The sequence below is a fragment of the Engraulis encrasicolus genome, chromosome 7 (assembly GCF_034702125.1).
Source record: "Engraulis encrasicolus isolate BLACKSEA-1 chromosome 7, IST_EnEncr_1.0, whole genome shotgun sequence".
Classification (NCBI taxonomy): domain Eukaryota; kingdom Metazoa; phylum Chordata; class Actinopteri; order Clupeiformes; family Engraulidae; genus Engraulis; species Engraulis encrasicolus.
This window is the reverse complement of record NC_085863.1, coordinates 2,191,575-2,216,444: the sequence shown is the minus strand read 5'-3', so window position 1 is coordinate 2,216,444 and position 24,870 is coordinate 2,191,575. Positions and strand designations below refer to the sequence as shown.

The window sequence follows — 24,870 nt, the reverse complement described above, 5'->3', positions numbered from 1 at the left end:
TGACACACACAGTTCAACATTAGTAGGGCACTAGTCAGAAGCAAGTCGGACAGTTGAAACAGTTACTTGTTGCCTTCATATAACAGTCAACATAGGTTGATATAAAAACATTAAGTGTCAAGTTACCTTGCACGTTTAAAACCTCAATGGCAGTGCTCTCAGGTCCTCTGGGCCAAACCTTCCGTAGCCTACATGGAAGCGTTTGGCTGCGCTGCGGAGGCTACCCTGTTTGTAAAACAACTCTTATGAGTTTTGGCTACAGATAAACAACAGATTCACACTATTGCAAGGGTGCAAACGTAAAAACATACCTCCAATGATTGCAGCGGGGACCAAGCAGAATGACAACCCTGAACCTGCATGCCCTCAGAAAGCAACCTCATGACTAAACCTTTAGTAGTTTCCTACCCGAAAGCATTTAGTGACTGCAGAAGCAGAGCGCTTTCAAATTAAAGCAGCGAGGGCCGGGGCAGCGGTGTGACAGCAGGGCTTGTGTCTAACCTGCGGGCTAGCGCCCTTTTTATGAATGAACTGCTAATTACTGGAAAGCAACAAACCTGCTACCTAGGGGGTGTGTCAACCAGAGGGGCAACTACGGTGGCCACGAGCAGCCAACAGGCTGCCGGTTACATTTTACCCCACCTTTTGTATCGGCGCCCCGCCGATATCACGCCCTAGTGCAAATTTCAAGGAGTGCTCTGGCAGGCACACTGCACATATGACCTCGCACACACACACACAATCACATTAGCACACACACTCAGTGAGGCATGCATGCACACACAGGCAGGTGCGCACACCCATCCTCAAGCAGTGAGCATTCACACATTCAGGTCATCTGTCACACTGTACAGAGAGATAAAATCAAAACCAGCATACAATATATACACAAATACACAACATAAAAACAATGGCAGAAGGCATCAAACACAGTTGGGTAGGCGCATCCCTTGGACCTTGCCAAGGAGAAGAGGAGGGGCTGCCGCGAAGGGGGTGGGCCCGAGTGCCAACCTGCTGGCTACCGCACTAGGCCAAATGTCCGGGTTCCAGGCACAGTCCACATTTCAAGTCTCTGCGGCCTTGGTAGAGACCGCTGCAGCAAATTCAGCCTGACAGTACCTTGAGCTGCACCTGTTGCTGTGCCTCCATGCCCGTTAGCTGCAACCACTCCCGACAATCTTCACTGTCCATTCCTGCACCGCAACGGACTGTGATCAGCCCACCCTGCGACGAACTGCAATCAGCCCAACGACTAGGCCTCAACACAAAAACATCAAGGAAAGCAGGGGCTGCACACACTGGACTGCTCCAGTTCATCAGTCCTCGTTGCTGGGGAACGAGTTCGAGATTAAGGGGCTGTGGTCAGCGGCTCCAGTGATGGTCCAGCTGATTCTCAGGGTCCCACGACGTGCCTACTGCTGCTTTGCCTTCAAAATAAAAACTACCAAGCTATTGCCCTCTAAACAGAAATGCAAAACCAAACAAAAAAAACTGAAACCCACGTCTCTGTTCACCCGTCTTGCCGACTACTGCCACTTTGTAACCGGGGGTCTTAAAGGGTCTTGGCAAAGTGTGTGTTTTTAACGACTACGCCACTGGTGGCCTTTCACCACCAGATATGCTTGTTTAACAATGGTTCTTAGACCAGGTTCAGCAGAAGAGGGTTTCCCGCACACAGGTAAGTGAGTGAAATAGGCAGAGACGGAGGGTTCCAGTTGCATCAAAAGGTCAATATTTATTGAAACATAAACAAACATAAAAACAGAAATATGCTGCTGCTACACAGGGCACACAAGGGGTTAAGCAAAGGCTGCCACCCAAGTTAACATAGGCCTACTACACAGTACACTAGGGCAGCTTCAAAAGGGGTTATATCCTTGTGAGTATTCAGATACACTAGTTAGTTATTCACACACAAAGCACTGACACTGCACAGCAAACACTATGGTGCTCATTTACCACTACAAATTTAAGGACATGTGCCAAGTGAAACTGCCCAGTGTATAGAAAGATCAAAAAGGCTGAATGAGGCCTAGGCTACAATAGGTCGAATTTAGGTACAGGCCAACAGGGTGGTAGAGCTGTGCAGCAGCAGCAGCAAACATCAAAAACAACAAACAAAAAGAAATAGGGCAATAACTGGTTTCATAAACAGACATAAAATCATGCTAGGCAAAGCAGCAGTGGTGTTGCCCTGCTGAACAAAATCACAATTAGCTGCATGTTTACAGGTTTTCACAATGCTCACAGTGTTAAAATCACTAGCATGCAACTATGAAACTACACACATTCAAGATATACATTGTAATTTACCTTCGTGTGATTCAGGCTGGCACACACAACGACATCTGGCATCTCTAGCCATCATAGTGGATGCCTACTAACATGACACACACAGTTCAACAATTAGTAGGGCACTAGCCAGAAGCAAGTCAGACAGTTGAAACAGTTACTTGTTGCCTTCATATAACAGTCAACACAGGTTGATATAAAAACATTAAGTGTCAAGTTACCTTGCACGTTTAAAACCTCAATGGCAGTGCTCTCAGGTCCTCTGGGCCAAACCTTCCGTAGCCTACATGGAAGCGTTTGGCTGCGCTGCGGAGGCTACCCTGTTTGTAAAACAACTCTTATGAGTTTTGGCTACAGAGAAACAATACCGTAGATTCACACTATTGCAAGGGTACAAATGTAAAAACATACCTCCAATGATTGCAGCGGGGACCAAGCAGAATGACAACCCTGAACCTGCATGCCCTCAGAAAGCAACCTCAAGACTAAACCTTTAGTAGTTTCCTACCCCAAAGCATTTAGTGACTGCAGAAGCAGAGCGCTTCCAAATTAAAGCAGCGAGGGCCGGCTGGCAGCGCAGCGGTGTGACAGCAGGGCTTGTGTCTAACCTGCGGGCTAGCGCCCTTTTTATGAATGAACTGCTAATTACTGGAAAGCAACAAACCTACCTAGGGGGTGTGTCAACCAGAGGGGCAACTACGGTGGCCACGAGCAGCCAACAGGCTGCCGGTTACACAAGGAATAGGCAGGATTTTTTTTTTAACAGCCAAATTTCCTTAGCCAACTACCTACATCCTACGTATTACTGACACGATGGTGTCATAGATCATAGCTGATCCCTTCCATCCAGCACATCAACGTTTTACTCCCCTCATGGAATCTTGAGAACCTGAACATCCTGGTTTAGAGACAGCACATAGGCACTGGCCTGACTGGTCTGACATTTGAACCTGCTCTGAATTATGACATGCCTATAATGTGATATTTTGTATGCACATAACCATTCCACTTCAATAAGCACTTTAGCAATTTCATATGTGACTTGACCACTGTTCACTGTGTATATGTGTATGTGTCCACAGCTGTCTGTCATGCATGTGATCTGTTGTTTCTGTCCATTAGGCCTACATCCTGTATTTGATGTTGGGATGTGCCAAAACAAACCTGTCAACCATGTTGACATGGAAATAATAACCTCATTAAATGTTGCAGCTTGAAAAATAAATTTCTATTTGGATTGCATTTCGTTGTTGATTCATGATTCTATACAGCAATCAGCATAGGCCTATGAAATAGAGCTCTACGCCGGAGCAATGGTCGGAGGGTGGTGCCACTAGTCCACAAGTTGGTCAGTTCTAAATGCACGAGGGTTTTATACAAATAAGTCAAATCAAATGTACAACAAGCCATCATCTGGTTCATGAATGCCAACCATCACAATTTCATAGGTGTTCTCAAAGCTAGAACCAGCCAACTGTCCAAAATGCTGGCGAGATTTCAGTTTGGCTAGAGGTCTAGAACCTAGTCATGTCCACTTGCCCCATTAGGCCTATTATGAGCGTGTTTGGCCAGTTATAACTTAAAACTTCTAGCCATTTTGGCTGGTCTGCTTAGAACACAGGGGATTGGAAAAAAACACAGCATGTTGCGACATGGGTTGTCTTACGTTGCGCATGAAGAAGATACGCTTAAAATGATATGTTGCCTGAGATAGTTTGAATATGCCTGCCGACAACCGATGCATATTAGTTCTGTTATTAACGTATGCTAGTAGCGATACCGCATCCCATTTGGCAAAACACGACATGCACAAAACACAAATCGGAGACTAAAGTAGCCAAATACACGCACTCACATCAGTATTTTCTCCAAAACACATCCTCTTCGTCCATGAGAAGACTTTCAAAACAGCTGTCCCTCAGTTGGCAGTTGGCTGGCTGAAGTTTCCACGGACGGCAAACAAACCACATGGCCACCAGCAAACAAACCGATTAGGTACAAGCAGTCGTAAAGGTTTACGTTTGCACTTGCGTCGAGGCGTCGAGATGATTGGATAAGTGACAGCGCAGCTCAGCAAACAATTGCAAAAACAAGTCCGGACAGCTGGTCGCCCTGTGTGCAACAGAGATCGTGGGTGAAAGATGGAACTTAAAGGTAAGGTTGCAGGTTTAACATCTTAAGAATATTGGTACATTCCTCAAGGGTGGGTGATGGGATGTTTCTGACCTCCTACTTGCTGAAATGCATTGGAACACCTGTTGCAGCGGAATGTTCAAGTCGAAAATTTAAGTCGCATACTTTAAAGCACTATATGTCTTCCCCCAATGTAGTCCCAGCAAATCTCTGGCCAATTAATCAGGGCCAAAAGCCCCTGCAGTCAAATGGATGAATGTACCCCTTGGTGGAGTGTAAATGAGAACTGTTATCACTCTCTGGATCCTGAAACCTCAACGACTCCCATTTGCACCTTAATGGGTGAGACCCGTTAGTCACCTAAAGACGGGAGTGGTCTACAGCTCTTCCATTTAAACTTTGATGGGCAAACCTTTTGTCACCTAATGAGGGGCGTGGTCTACAGTTCCACCTCTACTAGTGGCCCGGGGATAAAGCTCCTGGCTCCCTACCATCAGGTTACAACTGCAGGAGACTTGGCTCAAAAGAGGAATCATTAACATCAGGTTACAACTGCAGGAGACTTGGCTGAACAGAGGAATCATTACCATCAGGACAGAACCATCAGGTCAGAACTGCTGAAGACTTGGCTGAAAAGAAGAATCGTTACCATCAGGTCAGAACTGCTGAAGACTTGGCTGAAAAGAAGAATCGTTACCATCAGGTTACAACTGCAGGAGACTTGGCTGAACAGAGGAATCGTTATCATCAGGTCAGAACTGCAGAGGACTCGGCTGAAAAGAGGAATCGTCCTGAAGCTGCAAACAGTAGCTCTCCTGGCTACAACTACAACTGATCCTTTTACTATCAGAACCTGGATGAATGAGATTCTTCAGAGGCGCCTCATCGCAACTCGCACTGAACATGGATGCCATGAAGGAAGAGGACATCTATGCCTTTTTACCAGAGCATTTGTCTACAGACACCAAATATAGTGGCACTTGTAGAGGTACTACACCAATCTGCAAAGAAGAACCATGTTTATCCCATGAACTTGAAGGAGGGGAGAAGCCTCATGTCACAAAATGTTGTGGTGATGAGAGAACTTCTACAACTCAGCCATCAACTCCATCACAACAGGCAATACCTGTGAAGGTGATTAAAGAAGAGGATATTTATGATTTCCTCCCGGAGTATTTGTACAGAACAAAGGAGGAAGAGAATGAAACTGGCACATCGTACATGAAAGAAGAAGCCCTGGGCGTGAAAAGAGAAACAGAGTCTTCTCTAATGGAATACAATGGAGACATGGCCCTAATAGGTAAGGTCCTATTACAAGTAAACCCCCCCCAAAAAATAATTTATAAATATGTTTTTAACATTCTTGAAACGGCGCGCTGTATAATTGGAAAATAATAAGGTTGGTGCGTGTGTGCCTCTGCTCTGGTGTGTGTGTGTCTGCTCTGGTGTGTGTTTGTGTGTGTGTGTGTGTGTGTCTGCTCTGGTGTGTGTGTCACTTTTGAACTTTGTATTGCTTGGTGTGTATATTCTCACTAACAAAAGTTAGATCCACTAAAAGAATAGGCCTATGCACAAGGCTTGTGTCATATAGTATTTTAAATATCACCTTTTGCCTTTAATACATATCACACTACAAAAGCATTGTGTGCGCCTCATCCATTTACTTTTACGAAGATTAACGTAACAGTACATAGGTTATGACCCCTGAGGAATATGTTCAGTATACTATATGAAATGTATGATATTGTCTGTAATTCGTTTATGGAATTAAAACTCTTTTGTTTGTATGTCTTCCTCTTATATAATCAGATGAACACCAGACAGCTTCTACTAGCACAGACCATCAACAGTGTGCCACATCTGAAAAGAGGTTCGAAGCAGAACAGCACCAGAGAACCCATGCACCAGGAACCCCATTCAAATGTGCCACATGTGGGAAAGGATTTACACATAAGGGTAATCTCAACACCCATCAGAGAACCCATACTGGAGAAAGGCCTTACCAGTGTGATATGTGTGGGAAAAGCTTCATAAAAAGCTGTAATCTCATTTCCCATCAGAGGATCCACACTGGAGAAAGGCCTTTCCAGTGTACTACATGTGGAAAAGGTTTTAAACGGAAAAGTGACCTCATCACCCATCAGAGAACCCATACTGGAGAAAGGCCTTACCAGTGTGCTACATGTGGAAAAGGCTTTACAGAGAAAGGTCACCTCATCAGGCACCAGAGAATCCATACTGGAGAAAGGCCTTACCAGTGTGCTACATGTGGGAAAGGCTTTACAACTATACGTGACCTCACCATCCATCAGAGAACCCATACTGGAGATAAACCATATCAATGTTCAACATGCGGAGCAGCCTTTTCACAACTCTTCTCTTTGGCTTATCACCAGAAAACCCACACTGGAGAAAGGCCTTACCAGTGTGCTACATGTGGAAAAGGATTTAAACAGAAATGTGACCTTATCACCCATCAGAGAATCCATACTGGAGAAGGGCCTCACCAGTGTGCTACATGTGGAAAAGGCTTCACACAAAACTGTGCTCTCATTTCCCATCAGAGGATCCATACTGGAGAAAGGCCTTACCAGTGTGCTACATGTGGAAAAGGCTTTACACAGAGAGGCCATCTCATTGAGGATACATCTCATTGAGGATACTTCTAAGAAGACCTAGATGGACTAGTGCAAGTGAGTTGTGTGTAAGCCATGGAGTCAATACACTGTCTGCATTATTGAGAAATATAATGTATAGATTCATCTGTAGGCTGAATGACTCTAAAAACCATAATGTTGTTGCAATGATAAACATTTCATACAGTGACACTCGCTGCACATCCCAGTTTTGGAAGCACTGGTATAAGTGTTTACTGTAAGAGAGTCAGTATGGTTGTTTTTTAAAGTTTATTTTTATATTGTTTGTATGCTCTTCTATATTTGTTATATGTCTGTATGTAGTCTTGTCCTGCTCTTGTATCTTATCTGTGTTCTTTGCCTGGATGGACCCAGAGTCTGTAATAAAGCAATCAATCAATCAATCAATCATTATTCATCAGAGAACCCATACTGGAGATAAACCATACCAATGTTGAACATGCGGAGCAGCCTTTTCGCAACTCGCCTCTTTGGCTTATCACCAGAAAACCCACATTGGAGAAAGGCCTTACATGTGGAAAAAGCACAGATTGGTGCCCTCATCACCCATCAGAGAAGCCATACTGGAGAACGGCCATACCAGTGTGCTACATGTGGAAAAGGATTTGGACGGAAATATAATCTCAACAGGCACCAGAGAATCCATGCTGGAGAAGGTCCTCAGTAGTGTGCTATGTGTGGACCAGGCTTTGCACTGAAAGGTGTCCTCATCTCCCATCAGAACATCCTTCAGAAATGTATTACTTGTGTTTGTGACTACTTTTTAAATAAAGTTTCTTTTCATGGCACAATGAATGTTTCTGTTAAGTATTTTCTCCATGTATTAAGTAATTAGAAAATTACTGTATACCTTTAGACATACAGAGACCCTTAGCATGTCCTCTAATGCAACAGCAGCACACACATCAAGGGTGAGCGTAGAAGAGCCACTATTGTTAAAGTAAAGCGGGTAATGTTTATGCATGTTGAAATGGCTTGGGACAACACACCTTTACATGATCATGCCACATTAGAGTATAATCAAAGTCTGTTCCCATAAGTCCCATCACTCGGTGGCCATCTTGGCTACGCCTCAAACTGACTATTTGAGATTAATTGCAAGGAGGGGGGGGGCAGACCTAGGCAGACCTAAGGACTGTTCTATTCAATGCTAGGAGTATTATGACACGCCCCTTTAGGCAGACAGGAACCTGGTCATGTTAGGTGCCCATAGCAACCTACTATGTTGGCATATCTCTATATACTTAAAGCATCTCTGATTACACTATTTACTGCATTGCACTGTACAGTTTGTACATGAGATAGGCCTGCCCTAGATAGACTGTGTTGTTACTGAAAGACACTGCAAGCAAGGACCCACTACAAACTTCATCCAAATGCAGAGTATGCTGATGGTCAGACAAGTAGCCTACACACAGCTCTACTGGTTACTCAGATAAGTTAGGCCTACTTGTGTGCTTGTTTTTTTTTTTTTTTTTTTTTACAACTTTTGTCATCATGTCCTATATACAAACAAAATGAGAACTTGTGTATTGGAACTGCTATCAACACAGACGTGAAAAGTGGCTTTGACACACCCAAGACCTGTCACCCAATATGACTGCTGAAGAAGCAAAACAAGGCGACTACATGGTCTGTGAAGATCATTTCAGGCCGAAAACCTGCATTTCAAAGTATGTATAGCCTACATTAATGCTATACCAAATGAAACTCCTTAAGAACACTCATGCACCAACTTAACTCATCACACACAGTAAATTATTGTATGAACGCTGAGGTGGTAAAAACAGGCTAAAGCACAACAGACACATACGTATTTATATTGTAGGCCATTAAGCAAGTAGAAGTTTTTATTTTCCTTTGTGATTAATTTACTATTAATGTAAAAATATAAAAGTACAGTCCGCATTAGTGTTGTTGTTTTCTCTTCAAGGTCCAAAGAACACGTCTAACTCCAGGTGCTGTCCTTATCCTTGTCCGGCAGCAGGTCACCCCTGTTCAGAGGAAAAGAGGTAATGCACTTAATTTCATTCCTAAAAAAACCCCAATACTCTGTTAATAAGAAACCCCCCAAATGTCCAACATTAACATTTAATTAAATAACAGTGGTCTTATAATACTTTGAGTAAAAGGTTAACAACAAAAGCTTGTAGTTTTGGTTGATATTACCCAGGAAAATTTGGCTTATTTTAACACACCAAAAAAAGGTCAAACCGGTATCATTAGGGAATGTAGCAAAACAGAACGGTGGATAAAACCTCACTGCAATTGACATTTTAAAAGACAGAAGTTGTTTCATGAAGACCACAACAATCCCACAATGGAAAAGAAGAGGCCAGATGTAGCCATTCTTACTTTATGGGAAAGATTGCATTAAAACCAGCGGTCACATCCACAATGAGGAAAGATTCATCTTATGTCGAGCAGTAGATAGGGGACATTTTGTGTGAAGGGTTCACCTGTATGCAGGAGAGACTGAGGCCTGAGCCATGTGACTTGTCATAATCATGTCACATTTTTTTTGTGATTTTTATTGTCAAAGACGTGATGCATGTTAAAATGTTGATGTCTGAAATCAGGAAATGCCAAAGAACTGCAAGTAACTGGCAAGTCCAAAACTGGCAATGTTGAATACCATGATGGACAGACGAGGCTTGACCAAGTACATTCCCTACAACTTAGATATTAACGTTAGATATTTCCAGTTACCAGAATGGCAAGTGATGACCAAGTTCTGCATTAAAGGCCCAGTGTAATGTCATGATAGTGTAGTATAGTATAGTCATGATAGTATAGTACTGTGGTACAGTAATTAACTTTTCAATAAGTTATCTGTGGCATCACTAAATATATAGCCACTGGTGCCTTTCTCATTAATAACAAAGCAAAACCCTTCTGTTGGTGATGAATCTTTTGAACTTATAATGCACTATGGATATTTCCTCTATGAGGCAGAGAGCAATGCAAAGTAAAAATGCCCACATACCACAACAGTACTTGAGTACAGTGCATATGAATTCTTCATAAGTTCCAGGCCATCTGCTGTTTTCCAACACATAATGATCGCTGTGGTGGTGGCGTGGAATCTTGATCACTTCCAAAGACTGTAATTCACACAGAGACCAGAAACATTAGGAAATTCTAAACGGTATGCCAATTTGTTTCCCCCATATTCATGCAGCTGTCAACATACCTATGGACACCGAGGAGAATCCAGAGGAGCATGTAGGCACATCAAGCAACCTGGAGCCACTGCTGCAAAAAAGACAAGACAATGGATGATCAATGGATGAACACCTGATTCTGTGATGTCTATCTGTCCATACAGCTGTGCACACTGAAGGAGGGAAAGTGGTTCTGTGACTCAGTACATTCCAAGGAATAGGCAGGAATTTTTTTTAACAGCCAAATTTCCTTAGCCAACTACCTACATCCTACGTATTACTGACACGATGGTGTCATAGATCATAGCTGATCCCTTCCATCCAGCACATCAACGTTTTACTCCCCTCATGGAATCTTGAGAACCTGAACATCCTGGTTTAGAGACAGCACATAGGCACTGGCCTGACTGGTCTGACATTTGAACCTGCTCTGAATTATGACATGCCTATAATGTGATATTTTGTATGCACATCACCATTCCACTTCAATAAGCACTTTAGCAATTTCATATGTGACTTGACCACTGTTCACGGTGTATATGTGTATGTGTCCAATGCTGTCTGTCATGCATGAGATCAGTTGTTTCTGTCCATTAGGCCTACATCCTGTATTTGATGTTGGGATGTGCCAAAACAAACCTGTCAACCATGTTGACATGGAAATAATAACCTCATTAATGCTTGAAAAATAAATTTCTGTTTGGATTGCATTTCGTTGTTGATTCATGATTCTATACAGCAACCAGCATAGGCCTATGAAATAGAGCTCTACACCAGAGCTATGGTCGGAGGGTGGTGCCACTAGTCCATAAGTTGGTCAGTTCTAAATGCACGAGGGTTTTATACAAATAACTCAAACCAAATGTACAACAAGCCATCATCTGGTTCATGAATGCCAACCATCACAATTTCATAGGTGTTCTCAAAGCTAGAATCAGCCAACTGTCCAAAATGCTGGCGAGATTTCAGTTTGGCTAGAGGTCTAGAACCTAGTCATGTCCACTTGTCCCATTAGGCCTATTATGAGCGTGTTTGGCCAGTTATAACTTAGAACTTCTAGCCATTTTGGCTGGTCTGCTTAGAACACAGGGGATTGGAAAAAAAAACACAGCATGTTGCGACATGGGTTGTCTTACGTTGCGCATGAAGAAGATGCGCTTAAAATGATATGTTGCCTGAGATAGTTTGAATATGCCTGCCGACAACCGATGCATATTAGTTCTGTTATTAACGTATGCTAGTAGCGATACCGCATCCCATTTGGCAAAACACGACATGCACAAAACACAAATCGGAGACTAAAGTAGCCCAATACACGCACTCACATCAGTATTTTTTCCAAAACACATACCTCTTCGTCCATGAGAAGACTTTCAAAACAGCTGTCCCTCAGTTGGCAGTTGGCTGGCTGAAGTTTCCACGGACGGCAAACAAACCACATGGCCACCAGCAAACAAACCGATTAGGTACAAGCAGTCGTAAAGGTTTACGTTTGCACTTGCATCGAGGCGTCGAGATGATTGGATAAGTGACAGCGCAGCTCAGCAAACAATTGCAAAAACAAGTCCGGACAGCTGGTCGCCCTATGTGCAACAGAGATCGTGGGTGAGAGAGGATACTTAAAAGGTAAAGTTGCAGGTTAACCATCTTAAGAATATTGGTGCATTCCTCAAGGGTGGGAGATGGGATGTTTCTGACCTCCTACTTGCTGAAATGCATTGGAACGCCCGTTGAAGTGGAATGTTTAAGTCGAAAATTTAAGTCGCATACTTTAAAGCACTATATGTCTTCCCCCAATGTAGTCCCAGCAAATCTCTGGCCAATTAATCAGGGCCAAAAGCCCCTGCAGTCAAATGGATGAATGTACCCCTTGGTGGAGTGTAAATGAGAACTGTTATCACTCTCTGGATCCTGAAACCTCAACGACTCCCATTTGCACCTTAATGGGTGAGACCCGTTAGTCACCTAACGACGGGAGTGGTCTACAGCTCTTCCATTTAAACTTTGATGGGTGAACCTTTTGTCACCTAATGAGGGGCGTGGTCTACAGTTCCACCTCTACTAGTGGCCCGGGGATAAAGCTCCTGGCTCCCTAACATCAGGTTACAACTGCAGGAGACTCGGCTGAACAGAGGAATCATTACCATCAGGTCAGAACTGCAGAGGAATTGGGTAAAAAGAGAAATCGTTACCATAAGGACAGAACTGCAGAAGACTTGGCTAAAAAGAGGAATCATTACCATCAGGACAGAACCATCAGGTCAGAACTGCTGTAGACTTGGCTGAAAAGAAGAATAGTTAGCATCAGGTCAGAACTGCAGAGGACTCGGCTAAACAGAGGAATCGTCCTGAAGCTGCAAACAGTAGCTCTCCTGGCTACAACTACAACTGATCCTTTTACTATCAGAACCTGGATGAATGAGAATCTTCAGAGGTGCCTCATCGCAACTCGCACTGAACATGGATGCCATGAAGGAAGAGGACATCTATGCCTTTTTACCAGAGCATTTGTCTACAGACACCAAATATAGTGGCACTTGTAGAGGTACTACACCAATCTGCAAAGAAGAACCATGTTTATCCCATGAACTTGAAGGAGGGGAGAAGTCTCATGTCACGAAATGTTGTGGTGATGAGATAATTTCTACAACTCAGCCATCAACTCTATCACAACAGGCAATACCTGTGAAGGTGATTAAAGAAGAAGATATTCATGATTTCCTCCCCGAGTATTTGTACAGAACAAAGGAGGAAGAGAATGAAACTGGCACATCGTACATGAAAAAAGAAGTCATTGGCGTGAAAAGAGAAACAGAGTATTCTCTAATGGAATACAATGGAGACATGGCCCTAATAGGTAAGTTCCTATTACAAATAAATCCCCCCCAAAAAATCAATCAATTGTTTTAACATTCTTTAACACTAGAACTACCACGGAGGGGTCAATTGACCTTTTTACCTAAAAGCCCCACAAGAGGGTCATTTGACCCTTTGGACCCCCTGCGGACACTCCTTTTGTTGTGGAAATGTGGCTGTTAGCAGCTCACAGCTGTCACTTGAGACACAGTGTGTGTGTGTGTGTGTGTGTGTGTGTGTGTGTGTGTGTGTGTGTGTGTGTGTGTGTGTGTGTGTGTGTGTGTGTGTGTGTGTGGATCATTTCCAATGTCTGTTGAGTGCTCTATCTCTGCATCTTCGTTCCTTGGAGAGGAGCTTATTTCACCACAACATTTTTGAGGGAAATGAAGCAGTAGTCCACATGCACTGGTATTCATCCATCTAACAATTGCCAGGTTGCATTCACATGAGTCGTTATGGTCACATGGCATGGGAGATTCACACGTTACAGTTTTTCTCGATTGGTTTCTCGAAACTGAGATGACATTCTCAAAACAACAAGGACAAATCCTCAAACCAACTTGCAATTTCCCAAAACAGAATGGCATTTTTCATTGCTTTNATCAGATATCANATGCTTTGTACATGTCTACTTATTGTACTGTACTTGTCATGTTTACTACATCTCTGCAGATGGATATGTACAAATACCTTTCAGTTGACACATTCAGCATACATTCAGCACATTTTCCAAACAAATTGGCCTTGCTTATCTAAACGAATTAGACAATTCTCAGTGTAATGATTGCCCTCTCCAAAACACGTCACCATTATTCCATTGTGTAAGTCATCATATGCAAAGTGGTCCACGCAATTCCCAAAACAGTCAAGGACATCATATTTTAAGAATTTCATTACATAGTAAATTCATGACAGTGTTCAACAGGTCAGATGGTATTTCAAACGACATTCTGTTTTGAACAATTGCTAGTTGCTTTGGCATTTGTCCATGTTATTTTGAGAATGTTATCTCTGTTTTGAGAAATGAGCCAAACCCATGAGAAACCTGTGATATATGGGCATTACTGTCTGTATATGAATTTACAGTAAAGAAAGTTACTGATAAATGTCCTTGGTAAATTATCTGTGTTGTCAAACTTCAATGGTTTCACTCACTTTTTCATGTTTATACATAGTCGAAATCTGTTAGCTGAACGTAGATAAAACACCTAACCATTTTGACTGGAGTGCTTACACAATGGCAAAGGGACAATGTATTTTGGGGGTACTGATGATATATGTGGGGAAGAAATTTAGTTTTGACACATGGGTAAACTGTTTTTGGGGTGATATGAGCGAGTGATGAGGATCCATGTAGTTATGCTGAACCATCCAGTTTATTTTGACAGAATGACTAAATGAATGCAAATGAGCCAAAGCAATTGAGAAGGATCTATGTCATTTTGATGGTACTGACTATTTATATGTGAGACGGTTTAGTGCTGATGCAAGAATGAGGTGTTTTGGGAGGTATATGACATTTTGCTAGTTATCTGAACTGTTGTGCAGAAGTGTAAGAATGTTTGGCCAAATGACCCAATGGTTATAGGAATGTCATCTCAGTTTCAAGAAATTAGCTAAACCAATCGAGAAAAACTGTAATTCAACCATTATCTGGTTGCAGTCATATGATTCGTCATGATCACATGGGACATTCACACGTTCATTGATGACTTGTGTGAAGAAAATGTGCTGACATGTTTTCAGGACAACCATTACACTGAGAATCAACCAATTGGGATAGATCAGCAAGGTACATTCATTTGAAAATTCTACTATATGTAAGCTGATTGTGTTAACTGTAGGATACTTGTACATAGCCATTTGCAAGGATGTACTAAATAATTGAGACATGTACAAAAGCATTTGAAATTTGATGAAAGCAGTGATAAATGCAATTCTGTTGTGAGGAACTGCAAATTAGTTTTGGGATTTGTCCATGTTTTGAGAATGACATCTCAGTTTCAAGAAATGAGCCAAACCAATGGAGAAAAACTGTAACACACTGTCCGCCAAACTGTGCTATCTGTCTTTGCTGCTGATATCTTCATGCAAGTTGCTATTTACCTGTGGTGATTTTGGAGGCTGATAGACCTTGGGAAGAAGCTGTCTGTCCCTTCCTGGCCCCTCACCCCACACACGGCCCCTAACACCCTCATTACCATAACAAAATGAGTGATTAGTGTATTAGGTAAAAGCCGCCGGGTCAAATGACCCCTCTCTGGTACATCTAGGTAGGCAGAAAAATCCTGGTAGTTCTAGTGTTAAGTGGCACGCTGTATAATTGGAATGCAATAAGGTTGGTATGTGTGTGCCTCTGCTCTGGTGTGTTTGTGTGTGTGTGTGTGTGTGTCTGGTGTGTTTGTGTGTGTGTCTGTGTGTGTGTGTGTGTGTGTGTGTGTGTGTGTGTGTGTGTGTGTGTGTGTGTGTGTGTGTGTGTGTGTGTGTGTGTGTGTGTGTGTGTGTGTGTGTGTGTGCGCGCTCTGGAGTGTATATTCTCACTAACAAAAGTTAGATCCACTAAAGGAATATGCACACGTTTTGTGTCATATAGTATTTTAAATATCACCTTTTGCCTTTAATACATATCATACTACAAAAGCATTGTGTGCGCCTCATTCATTTACTTTTACGAAGATCAATGTAACAGTACATAGGCTATGACCCCTGAGGAATATGTTCAGTATACTATACGAAATGTATGATATTGTCTGTAATTTGTTTATGGAATTAAAACTCTTTTGTTTGTATGTCTTCCTCTTATATAATCAGATGAACACCAGACAGCTTCTACTAGCACAGACCATCAACAGTGTGCCACATCTGAAAAGAGGTTCGAAGCAGAACAGCACCAGAGAACCCATGCACCAGGAACCCCATTCAAATGTGACACATGTGGAAAAGGATTTACACATAAGGGTGATCTCAACAAGCATCAGAGAACCCATACTGGAGAAAGGCCTTACCAGTGTGCTACATGTGGAAAAGGCTTTACAGAGAAAGGCAACCTCATTTCCCATCAGAGGATCCATACTGGAGAACGGCCATACCAGTGTGCTATGTGTGGAAAAGGATTCATGTGGAAATGTGATCTCATTTCCCATCAGAGGATCCATACTGGAGAACGGCCATACCAGTGTGCTACATGTGGGAAAGGATTTACACATAAGGGTCATCTCAACACGCATCAGAGAACCCATACTGGAGAAAGGCCTTACCAGTGTGCTACATGTGGAAAAGGATTCATACAGAACTGTGATCTCATTTCCCATCAGAGGATCCATACTGGAGAACGGCCATACCAGTGTGCTACATGCGGAAAAGGCTTCATACAGAACTGTAATCTCATTTCCCATCAGAGGATCCATACTGGAGAACGGCCATACCAGTGTGCTACATGTGGAAAAGGCTTTAAACAGAAATATGCCCTTATCACCCATCAGAGAACCCATACTGGAGAAAGGCCTTACCAGTGTGCTACATGTGGAAAAGGCTTCATACAGAACTGTAGTCTCATTTCCCATCAGAGGATCCATACTGGAGAACGGCCATACCAGTGTGCTACATGTGGGAAAGGATTTGGACAGAAATATTCTCTCAACAGGCACCAGAGAATCCATGCTGGAGAAGGTCCTCAGTAGTGTGCTATGTGTGGACCAGGCTTTGCACTGAAAGGTGTCCTCATCTCCCATCAGAACATCCTTCAGACATGTATTACTTGTGTTTTTGACTACTTTTTAAATAAAGTTTCTTGTCATGGCACAATGAATGTTTCTGGTATGTATTAAGTAATTAGAAAATTAATGTATACCTTTAGACATACAGAGACCTTTAGCATGTCCTCTAATGCAACAACAGTACACACATCAAGGGTGAGCGTAGAAGAGCCACTATTGTTAATGTGAAGCGGGTAATGTTTATGCATGTTGGCTTGGGACAACACACCTTTACATGATCATGCCACATTAGAGTATAATGGCTTCCGTTGTTTATATGAAGGTGGTGATAACAGAGGGGCCTGTGTTGTGCTGTGCCTGTGTAGGACACCTACGGTATCTTTCTTCATTGATAGGGAAGTTGATTGTGGAAATTACAACTTTACCAAGAAAGTCTTGAGCGGGCAGGCCCCCATCTGCCTAAAATAATTCCAATGAGAAGGGTGCAGAACCTGCCGATGGATCAGAACACCCCCTGCCTAGGGTGACAACAGCATTATATCCAATACAACAGTGATTGGACACTTTTTATAAGTCACACCCAGATACTCTGTAGAGTTCTCCAAAGAGTATCCAATCACTGGGCGTGAATAATTAGGCTGATGCACTTGGAAGTGTGCACAATAGGCTTTGAGAAATGCCTCCCGTCAAAGTGGAAATGCATGGGTTCTAAAGTTTGTTTATAACCTGACTGCGCGAAACTAATTGTTGCAAACTGCTGACAGTCAGAAAAATAGCGCACGTGGTTGGCTGCCAGTGTCTTGCCCCTCCACATAATATCGTGTTTACGGAGAAGTGACCGGTTAGAGGGCTGCAGTGGCTACCATTCCTCCTGATTCGAGGCCAATGGAAGTCACAACTGGCGTCTAATCTGGAGGAATGGTAGTCACAACTGGTATCTAATCTGGAGGAATGGTAGTCACAACTGGCGTCTAATCAGGAGGAATGGTAGCCACAACTGGCGTCTAATCTGGAGGAATGGTAGCCACAACTGGCGTCTAATCTGGAGGAATGGTAGCCACAACTGGCGTCTAATCAGGAGGAATGGAAGCCACAACTGTACTGGGTAGAGAGAAAAGGAGAGTGGGAGAAAGGGTGCGAGAGAGAACGGAAGTCCCAGCCTGGTTTATTACTCATAACCGCAGTCATGGGTTACAGTCACTGCTGACCTGACTGTGTTTAACATTGAAGTCAATGGCAGTGGCATTGCATGAGGGTTTTTGAAGCCCATATCCTTGATGCTTAGCTGTCAGTTGTTTTTTTTCTTTGATCTGGTGACCCACACTTCTTCATTATACCCCATAGATTTCTATACGACGCTTAGGTATTTTGGTGGTTATGGACATTCTAAATCACCAGACAGAACATTCCATTGACTTTCAATGGGGTTTAATTTCTGGCTAATTAGTAATCAAATTAACCACAAAATACCTAAGCGTGGTATAGAAATCTATGAAGTAAAATAAAGAGGGAAGTGTGGGTCACTAGATCAGAGATCAAAAAACTGCTGCCAGCTAAGCATCAAGGATATGGGCTTCCATAACCCTCATGCAATGCATATCTGGCCACTGCCATTGACTTCAATGTTAAACACAGTCAGGTCAGCAGTGGAACCCCTGACTGCGGTTTGGAGTAATGAACCAGACTGTTTAAAGCCTCGGGACGCCAGTGTTTAGAGTTAATTCGTTGATTCAGATGATTAGTTTATTAGCTTGTTTAGACAACCTTTTCATTACATGCTAATTATTTTAGATCGGAATTTGGGGTTTTTATGAGCTGTATGCCAAAATCATCAATATTAAAACAATACAAGACCTGAAATATTTCAGTTGGTGTGTCAGCTCTACCATGATGACAACTTTGGCAGGTGCTGACCAGAGCACGATGTCTGGGCGCTAGGATGTTACAGCTATTTCTGAGGGGAATTTCAGTTGGCGGCTGAGGTCAGCTGCCATCTGCCACTCACCTCCCAATGACAGGAGCGACCGCTTTGTCCCCTTGGTGCGCTGTGCTGTTGTCCCCGGCCTGGTAAACTGGATCCACCTTGGGGATGTGGGTAGGTTTGCTGTCCGGTTCACCTGCTGTGTGCTGGCCTCCAGGATCTCTGCGAGCTTGCGTAGGATTTTGTCGTGCCGCCACCGGTATCTTCCCTATGACAGCACCTTCCTATCCTTCCTGGTAGCTTTGGACCAGTTCTTTGGTGCTGCTGCCCATCCTAGGCCAGACCTGCCTGATTGTGTGACCCCAACAATCTCCTGGTGCTTCAGCCGTTCCACTGCCTGGACAACTGCTTGGGATGCATTCCACTTCCGTCCAGTGCGAATCTGAGGGTTGGCAGCTCGAATAGCTGGGTTCGTTGAGTCTCTCAGTTCGAAGTGGAGTCTCACCTTCTCCTTTTTGTAGACTGATGGACTGCAGTGGTAGCTGCAAGGTGTTTCTCCCAAACAGTGCCGTGGTGGAGAGGGAGCGTGGAAGGCCGAGCCACTTCCGGATTAAGTTGTTGGCCTTTGCCTCTAGCTTCAGCACTGTGGTCATTGTGATGTCACTCAATTCCAGGGGCCACATTAGGCGGTGGTACAGAGTAAATTGGTAGCACTACACCTTGTAAATTGGTAGCACCACACCTTGAACTTCCCTGGTAGGGGGCACTGGTCGATCTTGTGGAGACCCTCCTGAAGTTGGGCTGTAATAGCTGAGGCCATGTTCTTGTCAGAGAGGTCTGCGGTGTACATTCTGCCATGGCTTCTCACAGGTGCTTCTGCCAGTAGGGGGATTCTTTCACCAGCCACAGTGAAGACGATGTTTTGCTCCCTTTTCTGATCGACAGGCTGCGAGATTTTGGTGGCTTGACTTTCATGCGAGCCCAGGCTAATAGTTCTTCTAGCCGTCTGAGGAGTCAGGCTGTGCAGGCTGCTGTTTGGAGGAGGGTGGTGACGTCATCCATATAGCAGCTCATGGCTGGAAGTCTTTGGCCTGTCTCTGCTCTGACCCCTCGTAACGTCTGTCTTCCGCCTATCAGGAGGATCTCAAAAGCCACAGTGAAGAGGATGGGAGAGATGACGCATCCCATTGCTATCCCCTTCTCCAGCCGATGCCAGTCGGTTGAGATATCCCGGGTTGTGTACCACGTACAGGTTGTCAAAGTAGGTGGCTACCAAGTTCTGGACGCATGCTGGTACGTGGAAGAAGCTGATGGCGTACGAGATGAACTGGTGAGGAACAGATCCGAGGGCGTTTGCCAGGTCCAGCCAAACTACATGCAGGTCTTCTTTGCGTCGTTTGGCTGTCTGGATTTGGTCACAGATCACTGCCGAATGTTCTAAACAACCAGGGAATCCTGAGACTGCCTTTTTGCAACTGGTGTCAATGTACTGGTTTGCTAGAAGGTAGCTCGTCATCCGTCTGGCCAGGATGTAGAAAAAGACCTTACCCTCCGCATTCAACGCATTCAACAGGGCGATGCCTCTGAACTGACTGAGGAGTCTTTCACCTTTGGGATGAAGGTGGTGACTGCTTGACACCATGCCGAAGGGATGGACTCAGTTTTCCAAGCCGCAACCAGCGGTTTTCCAGCCTCCAGAACGCCTTCAGGAGCCCATGGTAGTTCTTAAATACCTTATAATGTACGCCGTTTGGCCCAGGTGCTGACGCTGACCTTGCACGCTCCACTACCTGCTTGACTTATGCCTACCTGGGTAGGGGGGTGTCAAACTCTGTGGAGGGCTCAGGTGGGCGGGGTACATAGCCTGGTGATCCAAGGGGCTTTGCTCTCAGGTTGTCGCTCAGCTGGTCCGAGATGTGTTGCTCCAGCTCCTGCTTGGTGACCTGCAGTTTTCCAGTCTTACTCTCCTCCAGGAGGCTGCGGGCGAATTTGAAGGGTTGCCGGAAGAAGCATGTTCTTGCCTTCTCTCTGCGACTTCTCCGCTTCTTAATCCTTTCAGCTCTCCTGAGGTGTGCAAGCCTGTCCTTGATCTTGTCCCAGAGATCTTTCAGGTCCTCTTTTTCCTCTGGCTCAGCTTTCCTCCAGGACTTCCTCAAGAGGCTGGAAGATTTCCTTTTCCTGCCTTCCCCTTTGTGTGGGGCTTGGCCTCTTCACAGGCTTGTCTCCAAACCGGTTTCTCCCTTCCTCGTGGATGAGATGGCAGAAGATGTTCAGTTTGGAGGTTGCGTTGCCCTTTAGGGAATTCTGGAGGGTGATGCATGTGCTCTCGTCGAACATTCTCCATACCTCCTTCTCGCTGGACTTTGGCCACTTCACTTGGGGTTTCTGTGCAAGCTTGCTGTGCTGTTCTCCTGCCGTGGGGTGTCCTGCTGCTGTAGGATCTGCTCAGAAGACTTGTGTTCCTCTCCCGCTCCCGCCACAATGTTGGGTTCACTGGCTCTGTGGTGCTCAACCTGGCTGTGATGCCTCCTTGTCTGACCTGCTGACGCAGTGCAAGTTTGCATCTGGCTGTTGCCAACACACTTTGCCTTCCCTTGGTGGGTGCGCAGACCGTGGTAAGTTGTTACTTTACTCCAGCCACACCAGCAGTGCCTATGGTTCCTTTGGTCCTTTGTCCTTTCCATGTGGTTGGTTACCGTGTTATCCGTCCTTGCTGGTCCATCTTCCATCCCGCCTCTCGGAGGACCAATGGGCTGTTTTCTTCTTGATTTGCTTGTAGTTGGCTTGGGTGTCCAAGCTGGATGTGTGTCCAAGCTCGACGTGTGGAGCAGGTAACTAGCCCTTCCACCCCTGGTGCGGTCTTTCACGCCGTCAGCCAGTCTTTCCTGGCAGTCCTCCAGTCTTTCCTGGATGCCAACTGCTCTCTTCACAGTAGTCACTGGCGAACCAGAGAAACTAGATGTAAGCACAGGTGGTCGCACCTGCTTGGCATTTCTGCCTGACGCACCTCCGACGGTGCCATTGTGCAGGCTGCAGGGTTGTCAGCTGGGGCGCCACCCATCATGCTTCTGCCAGTAAGGGGATTCTTTCACCAGCCACATATATATACATAGTGAGAAGTAACAGACACAGTGTTTCAAATGAAAGCAAAATAACAAACAAACACACCTCACTGCTCACCAAGGATGCTTAATAAAGTTTTCATCTGTGGTTAAACAGGCATCAAATGTCCTTTTTTTAATGTGCAAAATGAAGCAAGTTGTGTTTGAGCTTGGAGATCAAACTTTTCGTGGCTCAGGCTCAAACAAAGCCAAGCAGCTCCCTGATTACCTACACCTGTAGGGATACCTTTACACATCTCCCTCTTGTGGAGCTATGATGTCTGGCAAGGGACAAACTTTAACAAGCTAAAGGAACATTTAAACTATCACAGTCCATTCATGATCCACACATACAGTACAATGTCACTCACAACTACACACACCAACCATTTTGAAGTACATAGAAAAATAGAAATATTTTTTTGATAAAATGTTATGTTTTTAGGAAAATATACAGACACAAAGGGTTTTTCTCAAAGCCTAGGCCAGTGTCCTTCCAAGTGTATCAGCCAAATTAGTCACACCCAGTGATTGGATATTCTGTAGAGTTCACCAAAAAGTATCCTATCACTGGGCGTGACTAATTAGGCTGATACACTTGGAAGGACACTGGCCTAGGCTTTGAGAAAGACCCAAAAACACATTTAGACTTAGACGAAACAAAACACATACAAGTACTAGTGCGGTCCTTTACTAATGAAGAGCTCTTTTCCAAAACGCTATATCGACAATTTTTGCCTTTTTGCATTTTAATATTGGAATTGACTGTTAAGATGTCCTATAATCTATGTGTGAATTCTTGCCACTCCAATATTTTGGGAACATACTTTAAAACCTCTATAAAAATGCATTTTGCAATGCATTTCAATGGAATGCCCAATACAAAAATGTAAATTTCCCAACATTCTATAAAATGGATATATCTCATTTTGGAAAAGAGCTCTTCAAATGCTGTTGTCAGTGATGTCATCGTGACATATTACTTCCTGGTACCAAGAGACAAACACAAGTGGAGGAGGCAAGGTCGCATATTGTAACGCACTATGTGTCTTCCCCCAATGTAGTCCCAGCATTTTAAATCTCTGGCCAATTAATCAGGGCCAAAAGCCCCTGCAGTCAAATGGATGAATGTACCCCTTGGTGGAGTGTAAATGAGAACTGTTATCACTCTCTGGATCCTGAAACCTCAACGACTCCCATTTGCACCTTAATGGGTGAGACCTTGCCAGTCGGTCGCGTTTCCGATATCTGCGGCCGCCATGTTACTCCAGATTTAACTCCAGACTTCGCAAGCGAATTAATGTATTGCTGTCGCCTTATGTCGGGGAAATCTCCATACATTTAGTGTTAATTGCGGTCCATAGCCCCATGAAGTTCTAACTGTATGAAAGTTAAATAAGGTAGGCCTATCTATATTATTGTCTACTGTCTGTTTCCTATTTTTTTCCTGCACTGGTGGCAACGCATAGTGCAACTAAGTTTGTCCGCTAAATGCCTTTACAATGAGGGCTCTCAACTTTACAAACAGGGCAAAGAAAGCGTTCTGCACGGGCGCTCTGTCTGTATTTTGAGCTCGTGTTGTTGTGGTTATCTGGCGTCTGCATGAAAAAAGGTTGACAGAAGCGGTTTGCCTCTCATTTTAAAACAACGCTGATAAACACACACATAACCAACTTTGAATAAAGTAAATCAAATGAATTGTTGGCTATTATAGGTCTACGCATGCATGACTACCCAAAAGACATGAAAAAAATATTTATGAAATAATACAGACAACAACGGAAGTATTTGTCTATCGTAACCTGCCGTCTCTGATACAACATTGAGTTAGTAGTAGCCTACTGATGACTCCTTTATCAAAATGAGGTAATGAAGTGTGAAAAAAAAAAATAATCTCGTTTTACAAGTAAAACTGTTGTTGGCAGCTGAGTTAGTGTGAGGTAAGATGGCAGTACTGTTCCCTGATTTCTACCTACAGTTTAGAATAACGACTTCACGGTCTTCTCCACGGAGGCGGGGAGACGGCAAGTCGAAGCAATGGGTACGGCGCGAGGACACTAGGTTAGAAAGTTAAGGGGTGGGGTTTTCCGGCCGAAGTCCGGACAGCTGGTCACCCTATGTGCAACAGAGATCGTGGGTGACAGAGGGTACTTAAAGGTGGGGTTGCAGGTTAACCATCTTAAGAACATTGGTGCATTCCTCAAGGGTGGGAGATGGGATGTTTATGACTTGCTGAAATGCATTGGAACGCCTTTTGAAGCGGAGTGTTTAAGTCAAATATTTTAAAGCACTATGTGTCTTCCCCCAATGTAGTCCCAGCATTTTAAATCTCTGGCCAATTAATCAGGGCCAAAAGCCCCTGCAGTCAAATGGATGAATGTACCCCTTGGTGGAGTGTAAATGAGAACTGTTATCACTCTCTGGATCCTGAAACCTCAACGACTCCCATTTGCACCTTAATGGGTGAGACCCGTTAGTCACCTAACGACGGGAGTGGTCTACAGCTCTTCCATTTAAACTTTGATGGGCATACCTTTTGTCATCTAATGAGGGGCGTGGTCTACAGTTCCACCTCTACTAGTGGCCCGGGGATAAAGCTCCTGGCTCCCTACCATCAGGTTACAACTGCAGGAGACTTGGCTGAACAGAGGAATCATTACCATCAGGTCAGAACTGCAGGAGACTTGGCTGAAAAGAAGAATCGTTACCATCAGGTTACAACTGCAGGAGACTTGGCTAAACAGAGGAATCATTACCATCAGGACAGAACCATCAGGTCAGAACTGCTGAAGACTTGGCTGAAAAGAAGAATCGTTACCATCAGGTCAGAACTGCTGAAGACTTGGCTGAAAAGAAGAATCGTTACCATCAGGTCAGAACTGCTGAAGACTCGGGTAAAAAGAGGAATTGTCCTGAAGCTGCAAACAGTAGTTCTCCTGGCTACAACTACAACTGATCCCTTTCCTGCCATGAAGGAAGAGGACATCTATGCCTTTTTACCAGGGCATTTGTCTGCAGACACCAAATATA

General features: G+C 44.1%; 2 protein-coding genes across 2 annotated transcripts; both read left to right on the top strand.

Moving 5' to 3' along the window:
- Positions 1 to 4,935: 4,935 nt before the first annotated feature.
- On the top strand, positions 4,936 to 7,082 carry LOC134453292 (zinc finger protein OZF-like). Its single transcript, XM_063204166.1, has 2 exons — positions 4,936 to 5,725; positions 6,235 to 7,082. The coding sequence occupies exons 1-2, from the start codon at positions 5,287 to 5,289 to the stop codon at positions 7,080 to 7,082; spliced, it is 1,287 nt and encodes a 428-aa protein (XP_063060236.1). The 5' UTR covers positions 4,936 to 5,286.
- Positions 7,083 to 12,497: 5,415 nt separating this feature from the next.
- On the top strand, positions 12,498 to 16,910 carry LOC134452331 (zinc finger protein 585B-like). Its single transcript, XM_063202683.1, has 2 exons — positions 12,498 to 13,103; positions 15,914 to 16,910. The coding sequence occupies exons 1-2, from the start codon at positions 12,665 to 12,667 to the stop codon at positions 16,780 to 16,782; spliced, it is 1,308 nt and encodes a 435-aa protein (XP_063058753.1). The 5' UTR covers positions 12,498 to 12,664; the 3' UTR covers positions 16,783 to 16,910.
- Positions 16,911 to 24,870: the final 7,960 nt, after the last annotated feature.